The sequence below is a fragment of the Oryx dammah genome, unplaced genomic scaffold, assembly GCF_014754425.2.
Source record: "Oryx dammah isolate SB20612 unplaced genomic scaffold, SCBI_Odam_1.1 HiC_scaffold_23, whole genome shotgun sequence".
NCBI classification, from domain to species: domain Eukaryota; kingdom Metazoa; phylum Chordata; class Mammalia; order Artiodactyla; family Bovidae; genus Oryx; species Oryx dammah.
Window position 1 is genome coordinate 102,008,203 of NW_024070207.1, and position 22,364 is coordinate 102,030,566.

At 36.5% G+C, this 22,364-nt stretch overlaps 1 protein-coding gene and 1 pseudogene across 6 annotated transcripts in view; both read left to right on the forward strand.

Moving 5' to 3' along the window:
* The window catches only part of DMD (dystrophin), a 2,254,125-nt gene that overhangs the window by 834,508 nt on the left and 1,397,253 nt on the right, over window positions 1-22,364 (forward strand). For all 6 annotated transcript variants that reach the window (XM_040266338.1, XM_040266336.1, XM_040266334.1 and 3 more), the window contains 3 exons: window positions 10,203-10,385; window positions 20,049-20,183; window positions 21,784-21,933. In XM_040266338.1, coding sequence (XP_040122272.1) covers window positions 10,203-10,385; window positions 20,049-20,183; window positions 21,784-21,933 — 468 coding nt within the window. The remainder of the gene's footprint in view (window positions 1-10,202; window positions 10,386-20,048; window positions 20,184-21,783; window positions 21,934-22,364) is intronic.
* LOC120882721 lies at window positions 12,994-13,110 on the forward strand (annotated as a pseudogene).

The following is a 22,364-nucleotide window of genomic DNA, read 5'->3' on the forward strand; positions in this document are numbered from 1 at the left end:
TGCCTAAAAATAAGCCAATGTTGTGAAATAAATCATAGAGTCTAGTTGGGAGCTGAGGGTGGTGAAATGCTGTTTTAGAAAGGGTTGATATGTAGGGTATTTGTGAGGAATTATATTTAAAATGAGATACGAATCATAAGAAAAAGGCAACCTTACAGAAGTATTATCGGGGCACATTCCAGTCAGAGGGAAGAGGTCCTGCAAAGACCCTGAGGCTATCTGGGAAGAGAATGAAGCCCACCTACCTGAAGAGAGTAAAACAGGACAGACGACCTGAGATGATTTGGAGAGGCAAAGTAGGTATCTGCTGACACAGCAGATTTGTGGGACATGGAGGGCTTTTCATTCTAAGTGAAATGGAGAGCCGTCAGGAGGTCTATAATTATTTTAGATTTGACTGTGGGGAGGTCACCATGAGGGAAGTTACATCATTACAGAATATGAGAGCTGGAGTGTACTTTGAAAGGAAACTTGTTTACGCTTCTCTTTGTTGGTCAGAAAACAGGTATTCCTAGATAGGTTGCACAGTTTACTCCTAGTCATAGGCTTTATCTGAATGAGTTTCCCTCTATCCCTATTCCTTTCTAAGCCACTCTACCATATGCCATACATTCCATTCCATACTGTTGTGTAAAGCATGTGCCTCCCCATTGCCTTTGCCTTCACATCTCAGCCCTTCATGGCTGTTCTTACCATCACTTTCTGTGCTGTGTAGCCACTGCTTCAGGTCCCAAAGTAGATAATCAGCAGTCAGCACACGTTCAGCTGTTCTGTTTTTCCCAGTTCCTGTGTTTGTCTCTGGCCCTCTTCCCTCATTCTTTGAACCCTTTGCTTATCTGGCTGTTCAGTCAGATCCCTTTTTCTTTTCTAGTACAGGAGAGTAGACTGTCTCAAATTTAAAACTAATTTATAAAATATCCCTGACATGAGTGGCCCAGCCCCTCAGTCCATATTGATTTGCATGTTTAAAAAACTGATCTAGCTACAATATTGGTGCATATGGGCATAATATGAAAAGAGGAGCAGCTCAGACAGCCTGGGCCAGTAGCAGCAAAGGGAGCTGGCATTTTCTGGTCTTCTGTCTGCCAGTCAAGGTAATTGCTTTGTCTGTTTCTCGATACAAAATAGAACCTTGTCCAGGCCTTCACCTGTGCTCATGTTGAGAGCACATTTATCTTTATTGCTTGAAGAGAGTGATACATCTACCCTGGCATCTCTCCTCAATATACTCAGATAAAAAGTAGAGACTTTTTCTTTTTCTTTACTTTCTGCTCCTGTATTTTACTTGATAATCCTGCTTTTTACTTTTTTCTCTGTAAACAATTTTTTTATATTAGCATCAAACAGCCAAAGGAAATTTGATTAGAAACATCTTATTCCAAATGTCTTTAGGAGGCCTGCAGTAAGTCTAATTTGAAATTTTATATCAATCCCTTTTAAAAAAAATTCTGGAATTTCAGTTTTTCACTATTTTCTTTTTAATTTTTTTTACACTGTGTTAACTCCAGTCCTAGGGTTTACCTGGACTTCAGTTCAGTTACTCACTTGTGTCCAACTCTTTGTGACCCCGTGGACCACAGCTCGCCAGGCTTCCCTGTTCATCACCAACTCCCAGAGCTTGCTCAAACTCATGCCTATCAAATTGGTGATGCCATCCAACCATCTCAACCTCTTTTGTCCCCTTCTCCTCCTGCTTTCAGTCTTTCCTGGCATCAGTCTTTTACAATGAGTCAGTTCTTCACATCAAGTGGCAAAAGTATTGGAGCTTCAGCTTCAGCATCAGTCCTTCCAATGAATATTCAGCACTGATTTCCTTTAGGACTGACTGACTGGTTGGATCTTCTTGCAGACCAAGGGACTCTCAAGAGTCTTCTCCAACACCACAGTTCAAAAGCATCAGTTGTTCAGCTCTTAGCCTTCTTTAAGGTCCAACTCTCACATCCATACATGACTACTGGAAAAACCATAGCTTTGACTAGATGGACCTTTGTTGGCAAAGTAATGTCTCTGCTTTGTAATGTCTATGTTTGGTCATAGCTTTTCTTCCAAGGACCAAGTGTCTTTTAATTTCATGGGTTCAGTCACCATCTACAGTGATTTTGGAGCCCAAGAAAATAAAATCTGTCATTGTTGCATTGTTTCCCCATCTATTTGCCATGAAGTGATGGGACCAGATGCCATGATCTTAGCTTTCTGAATGTTGACTTTTAAGCCAGCTTTTTTGCTCTCCACTTTCACCTTCATCAAGGGGCTCTTTAGTTCCTCTTCTCTTTCTGCTATAAGGGTGGTGTCATCTGCATATCTGAGGTTATTGATATTTCTTCCAGCAATCTTGATTTCAGCTTGTGCTTCATACAGCCTGGCATTTTGCATGATGTACTCTGCATATAAGTTAAATAAGCAGGGTGACAATATACGGCCTTGACGTACTCCTTTCCCAATATGGAACCAGTTCAATGTTCCATGTCTGGTTCTAACTGTTGCTTCTTGACCAGCATACAGATTTCTCAGGAGGCAAGTAAGATGGTCTGGTATTCCAGTCTCTTTAAAATACCTTCACTTAATATACATGTATTTGCTGTTCTCATTCTATGGGGAACAGGCTAGAGCAACGATTCTCACAAAGAAGCGAGCATCAGAATTACTTGGAAGGCTATTAAAACAGAGTTATATGGCCAACCCTAAGATTTCTGATTTAGTGAATCTAGGCTGGACCCTGAGAATTTTAATTTGTAATGTTTCCAGGTCATGCCCAGGAATAAGTTTGGTGGTCCCAAGGAACCATACTTAGAGAACCACTAGTTCAAGATACTGGCAATGAAAGGTGTCCGAGTTTATGATGGTTAGCTTCATAGAAATATATGGAACAGGGGACTTCCCTGGTGGTCCAGTGGTTAAGAATCTGCCTTTCAGTGCAAGGGACACAGGTTTGATCCTTTGTCCGTGAAGATGCCATATGCCATGGAGCACCTAAGCCCATATAACACACTACTGAGTCAACACTCTAGAACCTATGAGCTGCAACTACTGAGTGCACACACTGTTTCTACTGAAGCCCATGTGCCTAGAACCTGTGCTCCACAACAAGAGAAGCCATCACAATGAAAAGTCCGCATACTGCAACTAGAGAAAGCCCACGGGCAGCAAGGAAAACCCACCACAGCAAAAATAAGTAAATAAATCTTTAAAAAAATATATATATATATGGAACAAAAGCTACCACTTGTGAGGAGTATTATGCCTAAACTATACCATTTCGTTTTCTGTCTTTAGAAAGTAGAAATCATCAAACTCAAATCCAAATCCTATAACACATTTGAATACCCTCTTAATCATATAACCCATGGTTGCCCATTGTGTGTATTCTCCATCATTACCAAAAGTAATAAACTCAGCTTGTTCAACTGTGGGAGTGTTGCTGTGGGTTACTATGAAGACTAACCTTGAGATGAGCTTTCAAGCCTAAGTACAGTGGAGAAATTGTTCATGATCTCCTTTTTTCATATCTTTCTTCTCTGAACCTTTTGAAATTATAAAACTGATTTTTAAAAAATTATGAATGTCTAAATAGCAAGGGGAGATACTTCTCATTATGCATTTTTGATAGTTGCATGGGTTGTTCATAACTTGTATAAAATGTAATTTCATTCACTGGATGCACTGGATCATGCTTCTCCTCATGGAGGATTTGAGATAGGCTTAAGACAAGCTGTGTGAAAGAAGACATGCAACTCCCAGGATGATTTACTTTAAACTCACTGAGCCTCAGTTCTTGGATGTATAACATAAAGGAAACAAAACTCATTTCACACGATTTTGTTAAAGACCCAGTGACTTCATACATATAACATGTCATGGCACACTGCAGCACACGCTAAGTAATTAACATTTCTCAAAGACTTTTTTTTGTACATATTTTCTTTTTAAAAAATTTTACTTTATTTTACTTTACAATACTGTATTGGTTTTGCCATACATCAACATGAATCCACCACGGGTGTACACGTGTTCCCAATCCTGAACCCCCCTCTCACCTCCCTCCTCATACCACCTCTCTGGGTCATCCCAGTGCACCAGCCCCACACATCCTGTATCCTGCATTGAACCTGACTGGCGATTCATTGCTTATATGATATTATACATGTTTCAATGCCATTCTCCCAAATCATCCCACCCTCTCCCTCTCCCACAGAGTCCAAAAGACTGTTCTATACATCTGTGTCTCTTTTGCTGTCTCACATACAGGGTTATCATTACCATCTTTCTAAATTCCATATATATGTGTTAGTATACTGTATTGGTGTTTTTCTTTCTGGCTTACTTCACTCTGTATAATCAACTCCAGTTTCATCCACCTCATTAGAACTGATTCAAATGTATTCTTTTTAATGGCTGAGTAATACTCCATTGTGTATATGTACCACAGCTTTCTTACCCATTAATCTGCTGATGGACATCTAGGTTGCTTCCATGTCCTGGCTATTATAAACAGTGCTGCAATGAATATTGGGGTACATGTGTCTCTTTCTATTCTGGTTTTCTCAGTGTGTATGCCCAGCAGTGGGATTGCTGAGTGATAAGGCAGTTCTATTTCCAGTTTTTTAAGGAATCTACACAGTGTTCTCCATAGTGGCTGTACTATTTTGCATTCCCACCAACAGTGTAAGAGGGTTCCCTTTTCTCCAGACCCTCTCCAGCATTTATTGCTTGTAGACTTTTGGATCGCAGCCATTCTGACTGGTGTGAAATGGTACCTCATTGTGGTTTTGATTTGCATTTCTCTGATAATGAGTGATGTTGAGCATCTTTTCATGTGTTTGTTAGCCATCCGTATGTCTTCTTTGGAGAAAAGTCTATTTAGTTCTTTGGCCTATTTTTTGATTGGGTCATTTATTTTTCTGGAATTGAGCTTCAGGAGTTGCTTTTATATTTTTGAGATTGTTTGTCAGTTGCTTCATTTGCTATTATTTTCTCTCATTCCGAAGGCTGTCTTTTCACCTTGCTTATAGTTTCCTTTGTTGTGCAGAAGCTTTTAATTTTAATTAGGTCCCATTTGTTTATTTCTGCTTTTATTTCCAGTATTCTGGGAGGTGGATCATAGAGGATCCTGCTGTGATGTATGTCGGAGAGAGTTTTGCCTATATTCTCCTCTAGGAGTTTTATAGTTTCTGGTCTTACATTTAGATCTTTAATCCATTTTGAGTTTATTTTTGTGTATGGTGTTAGAAAGTGTTCTAGTTTCATTCTTTTACAAGTGGTTGACCAGTTTTCCCAGCACCACTTGTTAAAGAGATGGTCTTTACTCCATTGTATATTCTTGCCTCCTTTGTCAAAGATAAGGTGTCCATAGGTGTGTGGATTTATCTCTGGGCTTTCTATTTTGTTCCATTGATCTATATTTCTGTCTTTGTGCCAGTACCATACTGTCTTGATGACTGTGGCTTTGAGGTAGAGCCTGAAGTCAGGCAGGTTGATTCCTCCAGTTCCATTCTTCTTTCTCAAGATTGCTTTGGCTATTTGAGTTTTTTTTTGTATTTCCATACAAATTGTAAAATTATTTGTTCTAGCTCTGTGAAAAATACCGCTGGTAGCTTGATAGGGATTGCATTGAATCTGTAGATTGCTTTGGGTAGTATACTCATTTTCACTATATTGATTATTCCAATCCAAGAACATGGTATATTTCTCCATCTCTTAGTGTCCTCTTTGATTTCTTTCACCAGTGTTTTATAATTTCCTATATATAGGTCTTTAGTTTCTTTAGGTAGATATATTCCTAAGTATTTTATTCTTTTTGTTGCAGTGGTGAATGGAATTGTTTCCTTAACTTCTTTTTCTACTTTCTCATTATTAGTGTATAGGAATGCAAGGGATTTCTGTGTTGATTTTATATCCTGCAACTTTACTATATTCATTGATTAGCTCTAGGAATTTTCTGATGGAGTCTTTAGGGTTTTCTATGTAGAGGATCATGTCATCTGCAAACAGTAAGAGTTTTACTTCTTCTTTTCCAATTTGGATTCCTTTTATTTCTCTTCTGCTTTGATTGCTGTGGCCAAAACTTCCAGAACTATGTTGAATAGTAGCAGTGAAAGTAAGCACCTTTGTCTTGTTCCTGACTTTAAGGGAAATCCTTTCAATTTTCACCATTGAGGATAATGTTTGCTGATAAACCCAAGGTGAAACACCACAAGACACATATTAATCAAATCAACTAATATCAAACACAAAGAACACATATTAAAAGCAGCAAAGGAAAAACAACAAATAACACACAAGGGGATTCCCATAAGGATAACAGCTGATCTTTCAATAGAAACTCTTCAGGCCAGGAGAGAATGGCAAGACATACTTAAAGTGATGAAAGAAAATAACCTACAGACCAGATTACTGTACCCAGCAAGGATCTCATTCAAATATGAAAGAGAAATCAAAAGCTTTACAGACAATCAAAAACTGAGAGAATTCAGCACCACCAAACCAGCTCTTCAACAAATGCTAAAGGATATTCTCTAGACAGGAAACACAAAAAGGGTGTATAAACCCAAATCCAAAACAATAAAGTAAATGGCAATGGGATCATACTTATCAATAATTACCTTAAACGTAAATGGGTTGAATGCCCCAACCAAAAGACAAAGACTGGCTGAATGGATACAAAAACAAGATCCCATATATATTCTCTACAAGAGACCCACCTCAAAACAAGGGACACATACGGACTAAAAGTGAAGGGCTGGAAAAAGATATTCCATGCAAATAGAGACCAAAAGACAGCAAGAGTGGCAATACTCATATCAGATAAAATAGACTTTAAAACAAAGGCTGTGAAAAGAGACAAAGAAGGACACTACATAATGATCAAAGGATCAATCCAAGAAGAAGATATATTTATAACAATTATAAATATATATGCACCCAGCATAGGAGCACCACGATATCTAAGACAAATGCTAACAAGTATGAAAGGGGAAATTAACAATAACACAATAATAGTGGGAGACTTTAATACCCCACTCACACCTATGGATAGATCAACTAAACAGAAAATTAACAAAGAATACAAACTTTAAATGATACAATAGACCAGTTAGACCCAATTGATATCTATAGGACATTTCACCCCAAAACAATGAATTTCACCTTTTTCTCAAGTGCTAATGGAACCTTATTCAGGATAGATCACATCCTGGGCCATAAATCTAGCCTTGGTAAATTCAAAAATATTGAAATCATTCCAAGCATCTTTTCTGACCATAATGCAGTAAGATTAGATCTCAATTACAGGAGAAAAACTATTAAAAATTCCAACATATGGAGGCTGAACAACACACTTCTGAATAACCAACAAATCTCAGAAGAAATCAAAAAAGAATCAAAATATGCATAGAAACGAATGAAAATGAAAACACAACAACCCAAAACCTGTGGGACACTGTAAAAGCAGTGCTAAGGGGAAAGTTCATAGCAATACAGGCATACCTCAAGAAACAAGAAAAAAGTCAAATAAATAACCTAACTCGACACCTAAAGCAACTAGAAAAGGAAGAAATGGAGAACCCCAGGGTTAGTAGAAGGAAAGAAATCTTAAAAATTAGGGCAGAAATAAATGCAAAAGAAACAAAAGAGACCATAGCAAAAATCAACAAAGCCAAAAGCTGGTTCTTTGAAAGGATAAATAAAATTGACAAACAATTAGCCAGACTCATCAAGGGAGAAAAATCAAATCAATAAAATTAGAAATGAAAATGGAGAGATCACAACAGACAACACAGAAATACAAAGGATCATAAGAGACTACTATTAGCAATTATATGCCAATAAAACGGACAACATGGAAGAAATGGACAAATTCTTAGAAAAGTATAACTTTTCAAAACTGAACCAGGAAGAAATAGAAAATCTTAACAGACCCATCACAAGCATGGAAATTGAAACTAATCAGAAATCTTCCAGCAAACAAAAGCCCAGGTCCAGACGGCTTCACAGCTGAATTGTACCAAAAATTTAGAGAAGAGCTAACACCTATCCTACTCAAACTCTTCCAGAAAATTGCAGAGGAAGGTAAACTTCCAAACTCACTCTATGAGACTACCATCACCCCAATACCAAAACCTGACAAAGACGCCACAAAAAAAAGAAAACTACAGGCCAATATCACTGATGAACATAGATGCAAAAATCCTTAACAAAATTCTAGCAATCAGAATCCAACAACACATTAAAAAGATCATACACCATGGCCAAGTGGGCTTTATCCCAGGGATGCAAGGATTCTTCAATATCCACAAATCAATCAATGTAATTCACCATATTAACAAATTGAAAAATAAAAGCCATATGATTATCTCACTAGATGCAGAGAAAGCCTTTGACAAAATTCAATATCCATTTATGATAGAAACTCTCCAGAAAGCAGGAATAGAAGGTGCATACCTCAACATAATAAAAGCTATATATGTCAAAGTCTTTTTAATGATAAAGTTACAATAGCCAAAATATGATTTGTGTCGAACAAATCCCATGCTCAGTGTCAAAAAACATATTTATTTTAGAATTTTGAAATAAAGTTTCAATTGATTAAAATCAGTAAAGGAAATAATTTAATAGTCAAAAGAGCTTGCATTTGCCATCATATTTTATACATCTTAAGGCATTATGGGCCTAAATCCAAAGACATAACAGGATCATGTTGAAAAGTAGAAAGGCATTTTATATTTTTGTCCATATACCTGCGAGAACCTGAATTTCTTTACCTGAGGTCTTCTGAGGCCACTGAATCCCACTTTTTCCACCTGAGTCTGGCTTCACATACCAGGAAATTAACATTTCCCCAACAGTGTTCAACCAATGATGGGAGATGGTGTGTGAATTTCTCAGTGTCCTCACCCTTGAGTGGGATAAACCTGAGCCATATGTTTCCTGCACTTCCCAGCTGGCTCAGTGGTAAGGAATCTGCCTACCAATGTAGGAAGATGTGGGTTTGATCTCTAGGTAGGGAAGATCCCCTGGAGAAGGAAATGGAAACCCACTCCAATATTCTTGCCACGAAAATCCCATGGACAGAGGAGCCCAGCAGGCTACAGTCCATGGGGTCACAAAGAGTTGGACATGACTGAACAAGTTAACACACACACACACACACACACACACATATACATACACATGTTTTGTAGGCCTTCCTAGCAGGATTAAACTTGTCACCAACAGCAGTTGCTGGGTTTAATAAGTATACCCTTCCCATCCCCATTCTTTTTCCTTTCCCCACCTCCCTACCACTATTTCCTTCATATCACATGTAAATGACTTACGCTTGAAAGCTTATCTCAAGGTTAACCTTCATAGTAACACACAGACCAACAACAACACTCTGTAGTTGTACAAGTTGAGTTGATTAATTTGGCAGTGAAGGAGAGTACACACCATAGGCCACCATGGGCTGTATGAGTAAGAGGGTATTCAAACCTGTTGTAGGATTTGGATTTATGTTAGATGATTTAAGGGAGAGTTTAAGGGCTTTGCTTTGGATTTCATGTTGTCACCAAGTAGGAGTAACTCTATGATTGGGTATCTTAATACATTTTTCCTGGAAGGAGAGAAGACTAGAGTGATACTAAACATATAATTGATAAAGATACAGCAGTGACTGAATAACCAGGATAGGGAAGTATCTGATCTTTCTCTTACTTGCTTTCAGTTACTTAACACTTTTCTGTTATAATATGTTCCCAAATATAGCATTAAGAAGACTTATTTCTGTTAATTATCTTTTGATTTAAATAATGATATTTGTACTGATTTCATTATTCATCCATCTGAGTAATTTATAAGTGGTTTCAGTTCTGGTCTATGAGATTTTTTGAACCTAGTTAGCATTGAAATATTTATTTCTTGCTTATTTTGTGTGTGTGGATATATGTGTATGTGTTTGTGTATGTATTCTCCATAAATACACATCTGCATACAGACTACTTTTCAAACTATTCTGATTAAAGATCTGTTATACTCTGAGTATATTTTTCCTGCAAGTTTCCAATTGTAACCAAACTGAAATTTATGGAAGTGATTGGAGTCAGTATTGGATTTATTTTTATTAATCTCTCTCTAACGGAGATGTTATAAGGAAGAAAAATTATGATACATAGAAATGCATCTTAAAGTCAAATCATTGCCTTGCAATTAAGAGAGCATTTTTTTTTCAGAGAGCTAAAGAAGAGGCCCAGCAAAAAGAAGCAAAAGTGCAGCTCCTCACTGAGTCCGTAAACAGTGTCATAGCTCAAGCTCCACCTGCAGCACAAGAGGCCTTAAGAAAGGAACTGGACACTCTGACCACCAACTACCAGTGGCTCTGCACCAGGCTGAATGGAAAATGCAAGACGTTAGAAGTCAGTCACTTTTCTTGATCTTTATCAATTACTACATGTTAACTTATGGTTATATGTGAAGTTCTTAATCTTATAATGATTAAGAACATGAACTCTGGTTTAAGGATTACTTAGGCTCAAATTCATCAGTCAGGCTAACTTACAAATTAGCTACTGGGGGCCATTTGCTTAATGTTTATAATTCTATTTCCTATCTGTAAAAAGGACTTAAAAATCAAAGGATGTTGAGAAAATTAAATTAACTGTTATTCTGTTTAAGGTACAGAGGGAGGCTGAAGAGGAAAAGGATATATACATGTATGTGTGTATATGTTTATATAACTATTACTGATTTGCATTGCTGTATGGCAGAAACCAAGAGAACATTGTAAAGCAACTATCCTCCAATTAAAAGGAAAAAAGAAAAGTATTTAGCCTAGCACTCAAATGTGAGCCGCTCCCTGTCTAGATCTTTTTATTATGACAATTGTTAGGTCACAAAATCCCATGAATAAGTTTTCTCAAGATTTATATTGGGTTGGCCAAGAAGTTCATTTGGGTTTCTCTATAAGCTATGGTGATTGCAGCCATGAAATTAAAAGACGCTTACTCCTTGGAAGAAAAGTTATGACCAACCTAGATAGTATATTCAAAAGCAGAGACATTACTTTGCCGACTAAGGTCCATCTAGTCAAGGCTATGGTTTTTCCAGTAGTCATGTATGGATGAGAGAATTGGACTGTGAAGAAGGCTGAGCGCCAAAGAATTGATGCTTTTGAACTGTGGTGTTGGAGAAGACTCTTGAGAGTCCCTTGGACTGCACAGAGATCCAACCAGTCCATTCTGAAGTAGATCAGCCCTGAGATTTCTTTGGAAGAAATGGTGCTAAAGCTGAAACCCCAGTACTTTGGCCACCTCATATGAAGAGTTGACTCATTGGAAAAGACTTTGATGCTGGGAGGGATTGGGGGCAGGAGAAGAGGGGATGACAGAGGATGAGATGGCTGGATGGCATCACTGACTCGATGGATGTGAGTCTGAGTGAACTCTGGGAGTTGGTGATGGACAGGGAGGCCTGGCGTGCTGCGATTCATGGGGTTGCAAAGAGTTGGACACGACTGAGCAACTGAACTGAACTGATAAGTTATAATGGATGTACCCAAATGAACTTTTTAGGCAAGCCAATAGAAACTGGTGTCTCAATTGATTACCAACCATGTAACTGCATCAAAAACAATCTATGATTCTCCCTGTGAAAGTTTTGTTTACTAACAATGGGTATATTGCCAAGTAGCAGAAAACTTAACCTGCTATCAAATGCTGATGCTACCAGATACAACAGACTAGTTGGGCTTTAAATGCTTCCCTGGTAGCTCAGTCAGTAAAGAATCTGCCTGCAGTGCAGGAGACCTCGGTTTGATTCCTAGGTTGGGAAGATCCCCAGGAGAAAGAAATGGCAACCCACTCCAGTATTCTTGCCTGGAAAATCCCATGGACAGAGGAGCCTGGCAGGTTTCAGTCCATGGGTCGCAAGAGTCAGACATGACTGAGCGAATAAACCACCACCAATAGAAACTGGTCTCCCTATTTTTCATATATTTGAATGTTCATAAAGCTATGTGAGTATCTCATCAGGGAGATTTTCTGGGGAGAAAGTTTATCTTATTATAATTGTCTTTATTGATTGCTATGCCCTACAGAATTCTTTACAAGACATTGTCTACCTAGCATTTTTTGGACATTTTATATAATATTTATTATCATAAGCCCTGCTTTATTTTTTCCACATGCCTTAGTCCTTAGGTTATGATTCTCCGAATATGCCTGCTATGTAATGCAAGTGTCTCAATCAATTACCATGTAACTGGATCAAAAACAAGCTATGATTCTCCCTATGAAAGTATTGTTTACTAATAGTGGGAATAGTGCCAAGGAGCGCAACACTTAACCTACTTATCAAATGCTGATGCTACCAGATACAGCAACTAGTTAGGCTTTAAATTAAGCCAACTTCTCCCACACAAACTGAATCATCTTTGTGCATATTATTGATAAAGAATCCAGGTATACCATTATTTTTGAAAAACATGATTGTTTATGGAGCTTTTTTATATTTAGAGACAGATACAAGTCATGGGCTTCCCAGGTGGCTCAGTGGTAAAGAATCTGCCTGCCAATGCCAGTGACAGGGGTTTGATCCCTGGGTTGTAAGATCCCCTGGAGAAGGAAATGGCAACCCACTCCAGGATTCTTGCCTGGGAAATCCCATGGACAGAGGAGCCTTGCAGGCTAGAGTCCATGGGGTCACAAAAGAGTTGGACATGACTTAGCAACTAAACAACAGCAATAGGTCATACCTGTAGAGTTGTTGTTCACTTGCTAGGTCTTGTCCAACTCTTTATGACTACATGGACCGCAACACACCAGGTTTCCCTGTCCTTCACCATCTCCCAGAGCAAACTCATGTCCATTGAGTCAGTGATGCCATCTAACCATCTCATCCTCTGTCGTCCTTTTCCCCTCCTGTCTTCAATATTTCCCAGCATCAGCGTCTTTTCCACTGAGTCAGCTCTTCACATAAGGTAACCAAAGTACTGGAGCTTCAACATCAGTTCTTCCAATGAATATTCAGGGTATACTTTCAGGGATCATTTCTATAGTTCACTACTAGAGAAGTTTCTCTTAATGTGTAGAGCATCAGTAGAGTAGACCTTTAAAAATATTAAAATAATATATTTTGCTCTGTACTCAAGATTTCCAATATTACAACTCCCAGGTTTCTCCATTATCAGTTCTACTTCCTTCTTCATTTATCAGTCCCTGTTCATTTTTTATCCAATTTACTCCTCACACACTTGACTAGTGCCTTAATAGTTCCCAGGAACTATTATACCTGCTGAGGATATAAAGGAAAATCTCTTCAATTCATGCTATGTCAGTGCTACAGGAAAATAAAGAATGGGAGGGGAAGAGATTACACTGATAGTTTCCAGGAAATCAGAACTGATTCACTATTTGATTATATGAGAGAAGGACTTTTTATATCTAGGAAGTTCCTAGTAGTCAAATAAAACATTTTAATATTATTTTCTTAAGTTCTTAGTTTCCTTACATCTTCATTGTTCTTTGCTTTGCATTATTCAAGTTGTTCACTTAAAAATATGCTACTCCTCCAGGAATCTGTTTTGGGGTATGTTTTCCAAGAAATATTTTATTTTTGTATTAAGAACAACGTTTTCAAGATTTTTTAATGAATTATCTTCTAATTTCTCATCTGTAATGACACTTCTAAAGTTTCCTCTTTGTATTAAAGTTATCAAATTATTTAGCCTGTCTTTATTCCTTCTCCAGTAGTTTGGAATACATATACTATTGATTTTATTTTAATGGAACCCTTAATTATAATCTTAAATACCTTGATCACAGTATCCACCAATAATAAATATTTCTGTGCACCTCTCTAACAATGATATAGCAGAACCACTAGAATCATTTAACTCTGAATTTACTTCCCATCTCCCATATTATTGTTGTACCTCATTTCATATTCCCCTAAATTATCAGTGTCATTGCCACTGTGCTGTGGAAATTATTATTTATTTAAATTTGCCACCACCATTTTACCAATTCCTGTGATACTTTTTCCTTTTTCGTATATTTCTTTTGCTTCTGCTCTTTCATTGAGTGTGACTAGCAAGTGCTCTCAGATTTTATATGAGAAAAATATCTTTTTGCCCCTTAAGTGTTGAGAAATAGCCTAGCTGAGCATATAATTATGCTTGGAGAGTTATTTTTTACAACCCTGAAAAATTTTATTATATTTTCTTCTGAAATGTCTTGCTGTCAAGAAATCTGCTGCCAAATCATTATTTCTTTTTGGTTTCCTTTGGTATGTTTTCATTTTCTCTTTGTCTTTGATGCTTTGCAGTTTTAGTCTATTTTTTTATGTATAATTTGCTTTCATTTATACTTTGTCACCTGGTGTGTTAATAAGAACAAAAAGATTATTTCTCTTTTTGGTGGTTTCAAAAAGTTTTGGAGAGAGATTTTCTTTCTCCCAGTCTCTCCATTCATTCCTAGGAGAAGCTTTATTATATCTATGAAGAATCTCCCCATCCTGTGTTCTGATTCTTGATTTCTCTTTAATATTTTCTGTATTTCTATTATTTCTTGGGTTCTGGGTAATTTTCTAAAATCTGTCTTCCAGTTCTCAAATTCTCTCTTCAACTGCCTAGGGCATAACTTAATCTTTGATATATAAATATATTCATCTCTATCTGTATACATATCTATCTCTTTGTGTGTGTGTGTATTTTTTTCCAAGGGCCATATTTTCCATTTCTCAAGGTATTACTTACTCGTTTGGCAAATCTTCTTTTCTACCATCTTCAGCTTTTGTGTAATTATCTCTGTTTTTTTCTTGAAATGATTTAAGCAATATATTTGGTTGAGAAAACTCAACTTAATGAGTATTAAGCATGAGACAGTTTTGTTTGTCCAATAACTAAAACCAACCAGGTTAAACTCCATTTAGGCCTATAGTTGGCTTTTTAAACAGCATTTCAGTCTGATAGCATCTGTTTTCATTTACTTTTAGTTATTAAAATTTAGTCTGATAAATTTTGATCTCATAATTTATTAAAATCTTCCACCAATTTAATCTTGTGGGTTCAGTAATTTATACACAGGTGAAGTGAGAAAAAAAAAATGAGCTTAGAGTTCCTTTATCTCAATTTCTGGATAATAATCTTCTAATTTTGGTATATGGGAGGATAAGGAAAGAAAAACACACCTTTTATCTGATCTTCTTTTCTTGGCTGGGTGCAGTTGCTATTAACATTTTGTTAACACCCACACACATCTGTGATGATGTATCTGTTTTCACCAGACTCTATAGGGTATCACTACTGATCTGGCTTGTTCTCGATATTCTTGTGTTCTTATGGAGAGCCCAGTTGGCCTTGTACATATGAACTTTGAACCTGAAAAAATATTTCCTGAGCATACATGATAACCTTGGAGACTTCAACAGGAATTTCAGGCTGACTATTGCCAGTAGCCTTATAACACAGTGAAAGTTAAACCCTTATTACTCAGGCTTTTGTGATATCCTAGAGTCTTACCCACTAAGTCCCAAAACCAGCCTGTGAGGAACGTGAAAGAGTTGTCCTTGATTCCTTTTTGTCCATACCAGCAGTTCAATAGGGCATACATGTCAGCCATTCCCTTCTGAATATTCACACACACTTGAAGAACAGTGCTCTTTTATATCTTGTGAAGGAAAGGGACCAGATGAGTTTCCTCTAAACATCCTCATAAAAAGGCAAATAAGAATTGCCTAACTTTCCAAATTCACCTCTTTTTTTTTTGTTCCCACAGTCCCTGCCCATTAGAGAGAGGCCTCTCTCTCTCTAATGACAGCTTGTAGAAACATCTAGCAAAAGATTTGTGAACACGGAATGTTCTTAAGTATAAATTCTGGTTGTTTTAGTCTCAAGAAAAGTAGATCCTACTGGCAAATTTTATCACCAAGCTAAACTTATTAAATGTAAAATTCTTTGAATGAATCTCTTATCTCTTATCACAATGGATGGCTTCTACTATTTGTTACAACTAGTAACTCCCTCTAAAATAGTGAGTTTTATCATCTGATTTGTAATTTTGTGTTTGTGAGCTCATCTATAGTAGGAATTGTAGTTTACTGGAAGTTCCTTCTGTGCTAGGCTATTGAAGAATCCTTAAAAGTCTTCTGTTTGTCTCTACCACACTCTGAGAGATGTTATGTTCTATCCTCATGTGTGATATAAACTTGGGTTTCACTTTCTTATGTGTGAATACTTATTTTCCAATCAAAATCCAAAGGATTCTCAGCTTTCTTGCTAATTTCTTACACTCCAATGGATGGGGATTTTTTAGTTCTTGTTTCCAGGATAGGTGACACCCAGCTTTATGCTTTTCATCTCTCTGGATTGCATGAGACAAGTACGTCTTTTCCCATAGGAAATTTGTTTTGAATACCCTAGCTCTCATGTTCTGATATGGCAGTATTTTTGTTAAGCTTAGTTTCCCAATATTTACTGTTAATACTACCCGAGGACTTTTCATACTTCTTTTATAGATCAGCTGTGGATGTGAAATAACATTTTAAATACTGTTTCTAGAGGAGCTTGGTGGGCTACAGTCCATGGGCTCCCAGAGTCAGACACAAGTGAAGCAAGTTAGCACACATGCATCATTTTAATATGACCAAAGCAGGTTGTGGGAAGGGATTACCAAATCAGCTCCATTTACCATTTTTAATGGAAGTCTCTTTTTTCTCTTGTACTTTTTTCAAAGCCACTTTGAATTTGGTGATTTCAAAGTAATGTTAAGTTCCAAACTGGTAAGCTTAACAATTATTCTAAGTGGCTTTTAGCTCCAATTCAGGCTGCAAGACTATATTTTATTTTGCAGAGGTGACCTGTAAAGTCAGTACATTCAGCTTCTCCAACTGTGTCCTTCAGTTGCATTCAGGACACAAGAGGCCATCTATCCTGATGGTTAAATCAGCAAGGTAGTTCATTACCTCAATCTGCAACAAAGTTAATAAGACACATTACCAATCGCATCTCCTTATCTTCAAAGCTCTAAAGTACACTTGGGTATTTAAGGGGATATTTATATTTTCCCACTGGGATATTTGCCCAGAAGGAAGACAGCCTGTAGTCCAGCAGGAGCTGGAAATGACCCAGATTTAAGATTTCTATCACTTTTTAAAGCAAAATACTTAATTTCACTTCCTGTGATAAACTGTACATGAATTACCAGGCAAGAATTGGTAGGCTGACAAAGCAGTTTAGACTGATCCTTTTCATCAGTTACAGAGAGACAGTGTTCTCCATCATTTTCAAGGGCTGTGAGAAAAAGTGAAAATATGGGAAATCTGATAGAATTTTTCATTTCTCTTAGGATAAAATGTCCTTCTTACGGTTTATTTTTGATGATGGCAAAGGGGTAGCAGGGCAGGTGGTAGTGATTGCAGTGGTAGATTTATACACTTGCCCAGTATTTACAATATCAAGGCTAATGGAAAATGACTGTTAAAATATTCTTTTTCTCTAATGCATCTTCATACTTTTTAACAGCAGACATAACCTTAATCCAGAAAATGGTCTTTATTATCTATCGGCTTAAAAAGGGTTTTATCACACACATGTGGATGCCTCAACAATATACTACTCAAATTTGTTTGTTTTGAGGGTTATAGAAAGTGGTAATTCTCTGTGTAAGTATGATACATGGAACAACAGACTGGTTCCAAATAGGAAAAGGAGTATGTCAAGGCTGTATATTGTCACCCTGCTTATTTAACTTGTATGCAGAGTACATCATGAGAAGTGCTGGGCAGGAAGAAGCACAAGCTGGAATCAAGATTGCCGAGAGAAATATCAATAACCTCAGATATGCAGATGACACCACCCTTATGGCAGAAAGTGAAGAAGAACTAAAGAGCCTCTTAATGAAAGTGAAAGAAGAGAGTGAAAAAGTTGGCTTAAAGCTCAGAAAACTAAGATCATGGCATCTGGTCCCATAACTTCATGGGAAATAGATGGGGAAACAGTGGAAACAGTGTCAGACTTTATTTTGGGGGGCTCCAAAATCACTGCAGATGGTGACTGCAGCCATGAAATTAAAAGACGCTTACTCCTTGGAAGGAAAGTTATGACCAACCTAGATAGCATATTCAAAAGCAGAGACATTACTTTGTCAACAAAGGTCCATCTAGTCAAGGCTATGGTTTTTCCAGTGGTCATGTATGGATGTGAGAGTTGGACTGTGAAGAAAGCTGAGCACCGAAGAATTGATGCTTTTGAACTGTGGTGTTAGAGAACACTATTGAGAGTCCCTTGGACTGCAAGGAGATTGAACCAGTCCATTCTAAAGGAGATCAGCCCTGGGTGTTCATTGGAAGGAATGATGCTAAAGCTGAAACTACAATACTTTGGCCATCTCATGGGAAGAGTTGACTCATTGGAAAAGACCCTGATGCTGGGAGGGATTGGGGGCAGGAGGAGAAGGGGACGACAGAGGATGAGATGGCCGGATGGCATCACCGACTCGATGGACATGAGTTTGAGTAAACTCCGGGAGTTGGTGATGGACAGGGAAGCCTGGCGTGCTGCAATTCATGGGGTCGCAAAGAGTTGGACACAACTGAGTGACTGAACTGAACTGAAGTATGATATGGTATATGTATGCATTCTTTTGTCACTGGACATTAAGGCTCTTTTCCTCATTTTTAAATTTTGTTTATTACAAAAAGTACTGAAGTGGGTGTTCTTGTAACCTTTGTTTTCCATGCAAACCAGTTTCTCTGAAGATGTGTATCAAAAAGTGGAGTTGTTGAGTTGCTACGTATGTGAATATTTACCTTACTGGGAATGAAAAATTGTTTTCAAAAATGGCCATTCTACTATACACACCCACCACCAATAAATCCAAATTTGTGTTGATCTCCTCTCACAATTGAAATGGTCAAATTAAGCATTTGTGTTAATCAAAATAATAAATATTTCATTGTAATACTGATATATACAGTCTCCTGGTTACTAATGAGTCTGAATATATTTGTAAACATTTATCATACAAATGTATCTTTTTCTTTCCAATACTGGTTTAGGATTTTATTTCTTATTTCTATTAGGTTATTTGTTCATCTTTTAACTGACGTGGTGTTCCTTTTGTATTCTTACTCATCTATTACTAATTTTGCAATTGTTTTCTTCAAGTTGAGACTGTTTTTCAATTTTTTCCTCATGTCTTGATGAATAGAAAGTTTTAATTCTAGTGTTAGTAAGTTTATTTATCTCTTTCTGTCTTAGATACACTTCCCCATTACAAGGTCAAAAAAATATTCTATATTTTCTGGTAGCAGTCTTAAAATTTTGTTTTTTCATGTATGACTCTTTTTGAATATTAATTTTTTAACTGTATATCAAGTCATTTAAAAATACTTATATCCTTGAGATAGTTTGCTTTCATATTTCTACTAATATACCATTAAGAAATAATTTGAAATAAGGATGGTCATGATGGACCCTTCATGATGATGGTCACCACATATATATAATAGCAAACAAAACTAAAAGTAGTCTACCTTTACAGTAAGTGCTGATTTTTAAGGAAACCAAACTATAGTCACTTAAATAAAACAGTGCATTTTTATTTATACTATATCTTCTTAGTAATATGGAAAAGATTATAACATACAATGTTAAAAAAGACACTATAGTTAAATCTGTTCTTTTAACTATCTAGGTGTTTATATATGAGACAATTTAGAGGAGGTCAGAGAAAAGTGGTAGTAGCTGATGTGTTGCAATGTTAGGTTTATATGTGCAATTTTATGCATGCTCTTATTTTTGTATTTCCCAGTCTGTAATGTTGATGATTTTTTTATTTAAAAAAGTAAATCACTGAATCTTGAATTTATTCATGTAATAAAATTTTTCCTTAATGATTTATAATTATAAATGTATTAGATGCTCAAAATAACTAGCTGCATTTTCAATGATCTACTGCAAAGGAGAGATGAAAGGTGTAAAATATGTTTTATTTTTAGAAGTTTTAAAAATGGAAATACCAGAGTCACACATTCACTTTGCTATCAAAATATTTCATCCATGATCTTCATTTCTTTCACAGGAAGTTTGGGCATGTTGGCATGAGTTATTGTCATACTTAGAAAAGGCAAATAAGTGGCTAAATGAAGTAGAATTGAAACTTAAGACTACTGAAAATATTCCTGGTGGAGCTGAGGAAATCTCCGAGGTGCTCAGCGTAAGTAGTGAATTAATATAATTATGATAATTGATATGCATTATTGAAAGATGTCAAGAACCAAATAAGAAATAAACTCAAAGAAAACCACACAAAGATTAGAGTTGCTCTGCCTTCCCCAGCCCTAGCACTTGGGAGGGAACCTTTGATTCTACTATGAACCTTCCAGTCTAAAGGTTTTAAAGAAGATTTAAATAACCTCTTACAAAGGACATTTGCCTTTTGCTATATCACTAAGTTCTATGTTGACATTTTGTTCTACCTATTTAAATCTACTACAGACCTGCAGATACAGTTTGAATGCACAATTTTGCTCCATTGGAATAGAGCTAAACAGGATGATAATGCAAAACATTTCCAGCTTAACAACTACCATCACTGAATTGGAGCATATTTTTACATTATTTAAAAATCATAAATTTATAACTTTCAGAATGTTTCAATGTATGAAATAGGTATGCTTTGTTATTGGAAATATATCTTTATAATGTTCATACCTTTTAGTTATACATAGAATGTTAGTACATTTTCAGATTTTCCTTTGGAGATCTTTAAGTAAAATTTAAAGGAGTTTGAATGTATAAACTTTGACTTATGTGAATTTCTGACAGTCATTCATGTCCTATCCATTTTATTGTGCTTTTGGATAATCCTTTATATGTAATGAATATGTAGTTTTAGTCTATTAATACATACTGTATATAGAGCCATTTGTAGTGCAGCCCCTTTGTAAACCTGTTAAAACAAGGTACATAAATAAAATGTTAAGAAAATGTAAAATGTTTTTGACTGAATAGAATTGGAATCCTATACATTGCAGCATAAACCTGGGCATGATTATATCCAACTTCATTTTCTCAAGAGAATTGTAAAACTTTGAGGTATCAAAGAACAATGAGACAGGACCAGGTCTCAAACAGACTACAGACAGACTTTGTCCCTGTCTTATTCAGAGATGTTCAATGACCAAACATTGATTGTGAAGCATCTTCCAAAAGAGATGAGACAAAATTGCAAACTTACACATTAGTAAAAGAATCATGGCCAGAACAAAGGATGTGATCATGCACTTATCATACTAAATCAACAGATAGAAGCACCTCATCCTTGTTCTTATTGCCTCCCAATCCAAAGATGGCTACTTTAACTCTAAGCCATGTATGTGGAAAAGTGTGAAGGGCAAAGGGATTTATTCAAAAGATATTGCGACTTTTTTTAATGTGGGAAGGGAAATTCAGCTCTTGAATGTCTACATTGTCAGAATCATGTCACTTGGCCATCACTAACTGTGAGAGAAGTTGGGAAATTGAGTGTCTTATCCTCCAGGTTTTAGAGTAGAGTTTCAGAGAAGCAGGTAGACATGAATCACTTCTTATGTACCCTATTCCATAGTTCTGCCACAAGCCCTTGAAAATTCACATGGAGCAGCCTCATAGTTTTAAAGTAACAATGATCTTTCAGGTTTGTTATCCTAGTTGAATATTGGTTTAGGTTGCTTATAACTTAATTATATGCAAATCAGAAGATACTGAGCATTTTGGATTAATTCAGTGAATTTATAAAAAGGAGAGATGTAGTAATTATTGCAAATTTATTTCAGTCACTTGAAAATTTGATGCAACATTCAGAGGATAACCCGAATCAGATTCGCATATTGGCACAGACCCTAACAGATGGCGGAGTCATGGATGAGCTGATCAATGAAGAACTCGAGACATTTAATTCTCGTTGGAGAGAACTACATGAAGAGGTATGGCAGGCGAAGTGAAAAAAAAAAAATCTCAAAATTAATTTGCATAAATGTCTAGCAAATACCTTTATGCCTCTTAGGCAAAATGAGGAATATTAGTTCAGCTTCCTGGTTGTAGAAACTTTTAAGTGCTAGATATGGCTGAAATAGTTACACGTGTGTTGTATCAATTTATCTTACAAAACCTTTATAAACTATGGATTTTAAAAGGAATCTTGAAAGAGACCAAGTATAGTAACATGCTCAGATCTTCAAATGAGTAAATAGTTAATCTGGTGTTCAAAATCATATCTTATCTGACCACAGTTCTTTTTCCCTCTGCAAGATTAACCAATATGTATAGGCATCATCACCCATCTATTTCTCTCTTGCTCTTCAAACGTGCACACATGCTTGTTATGTCCATATGTAATCTATTAACAATACAGGTG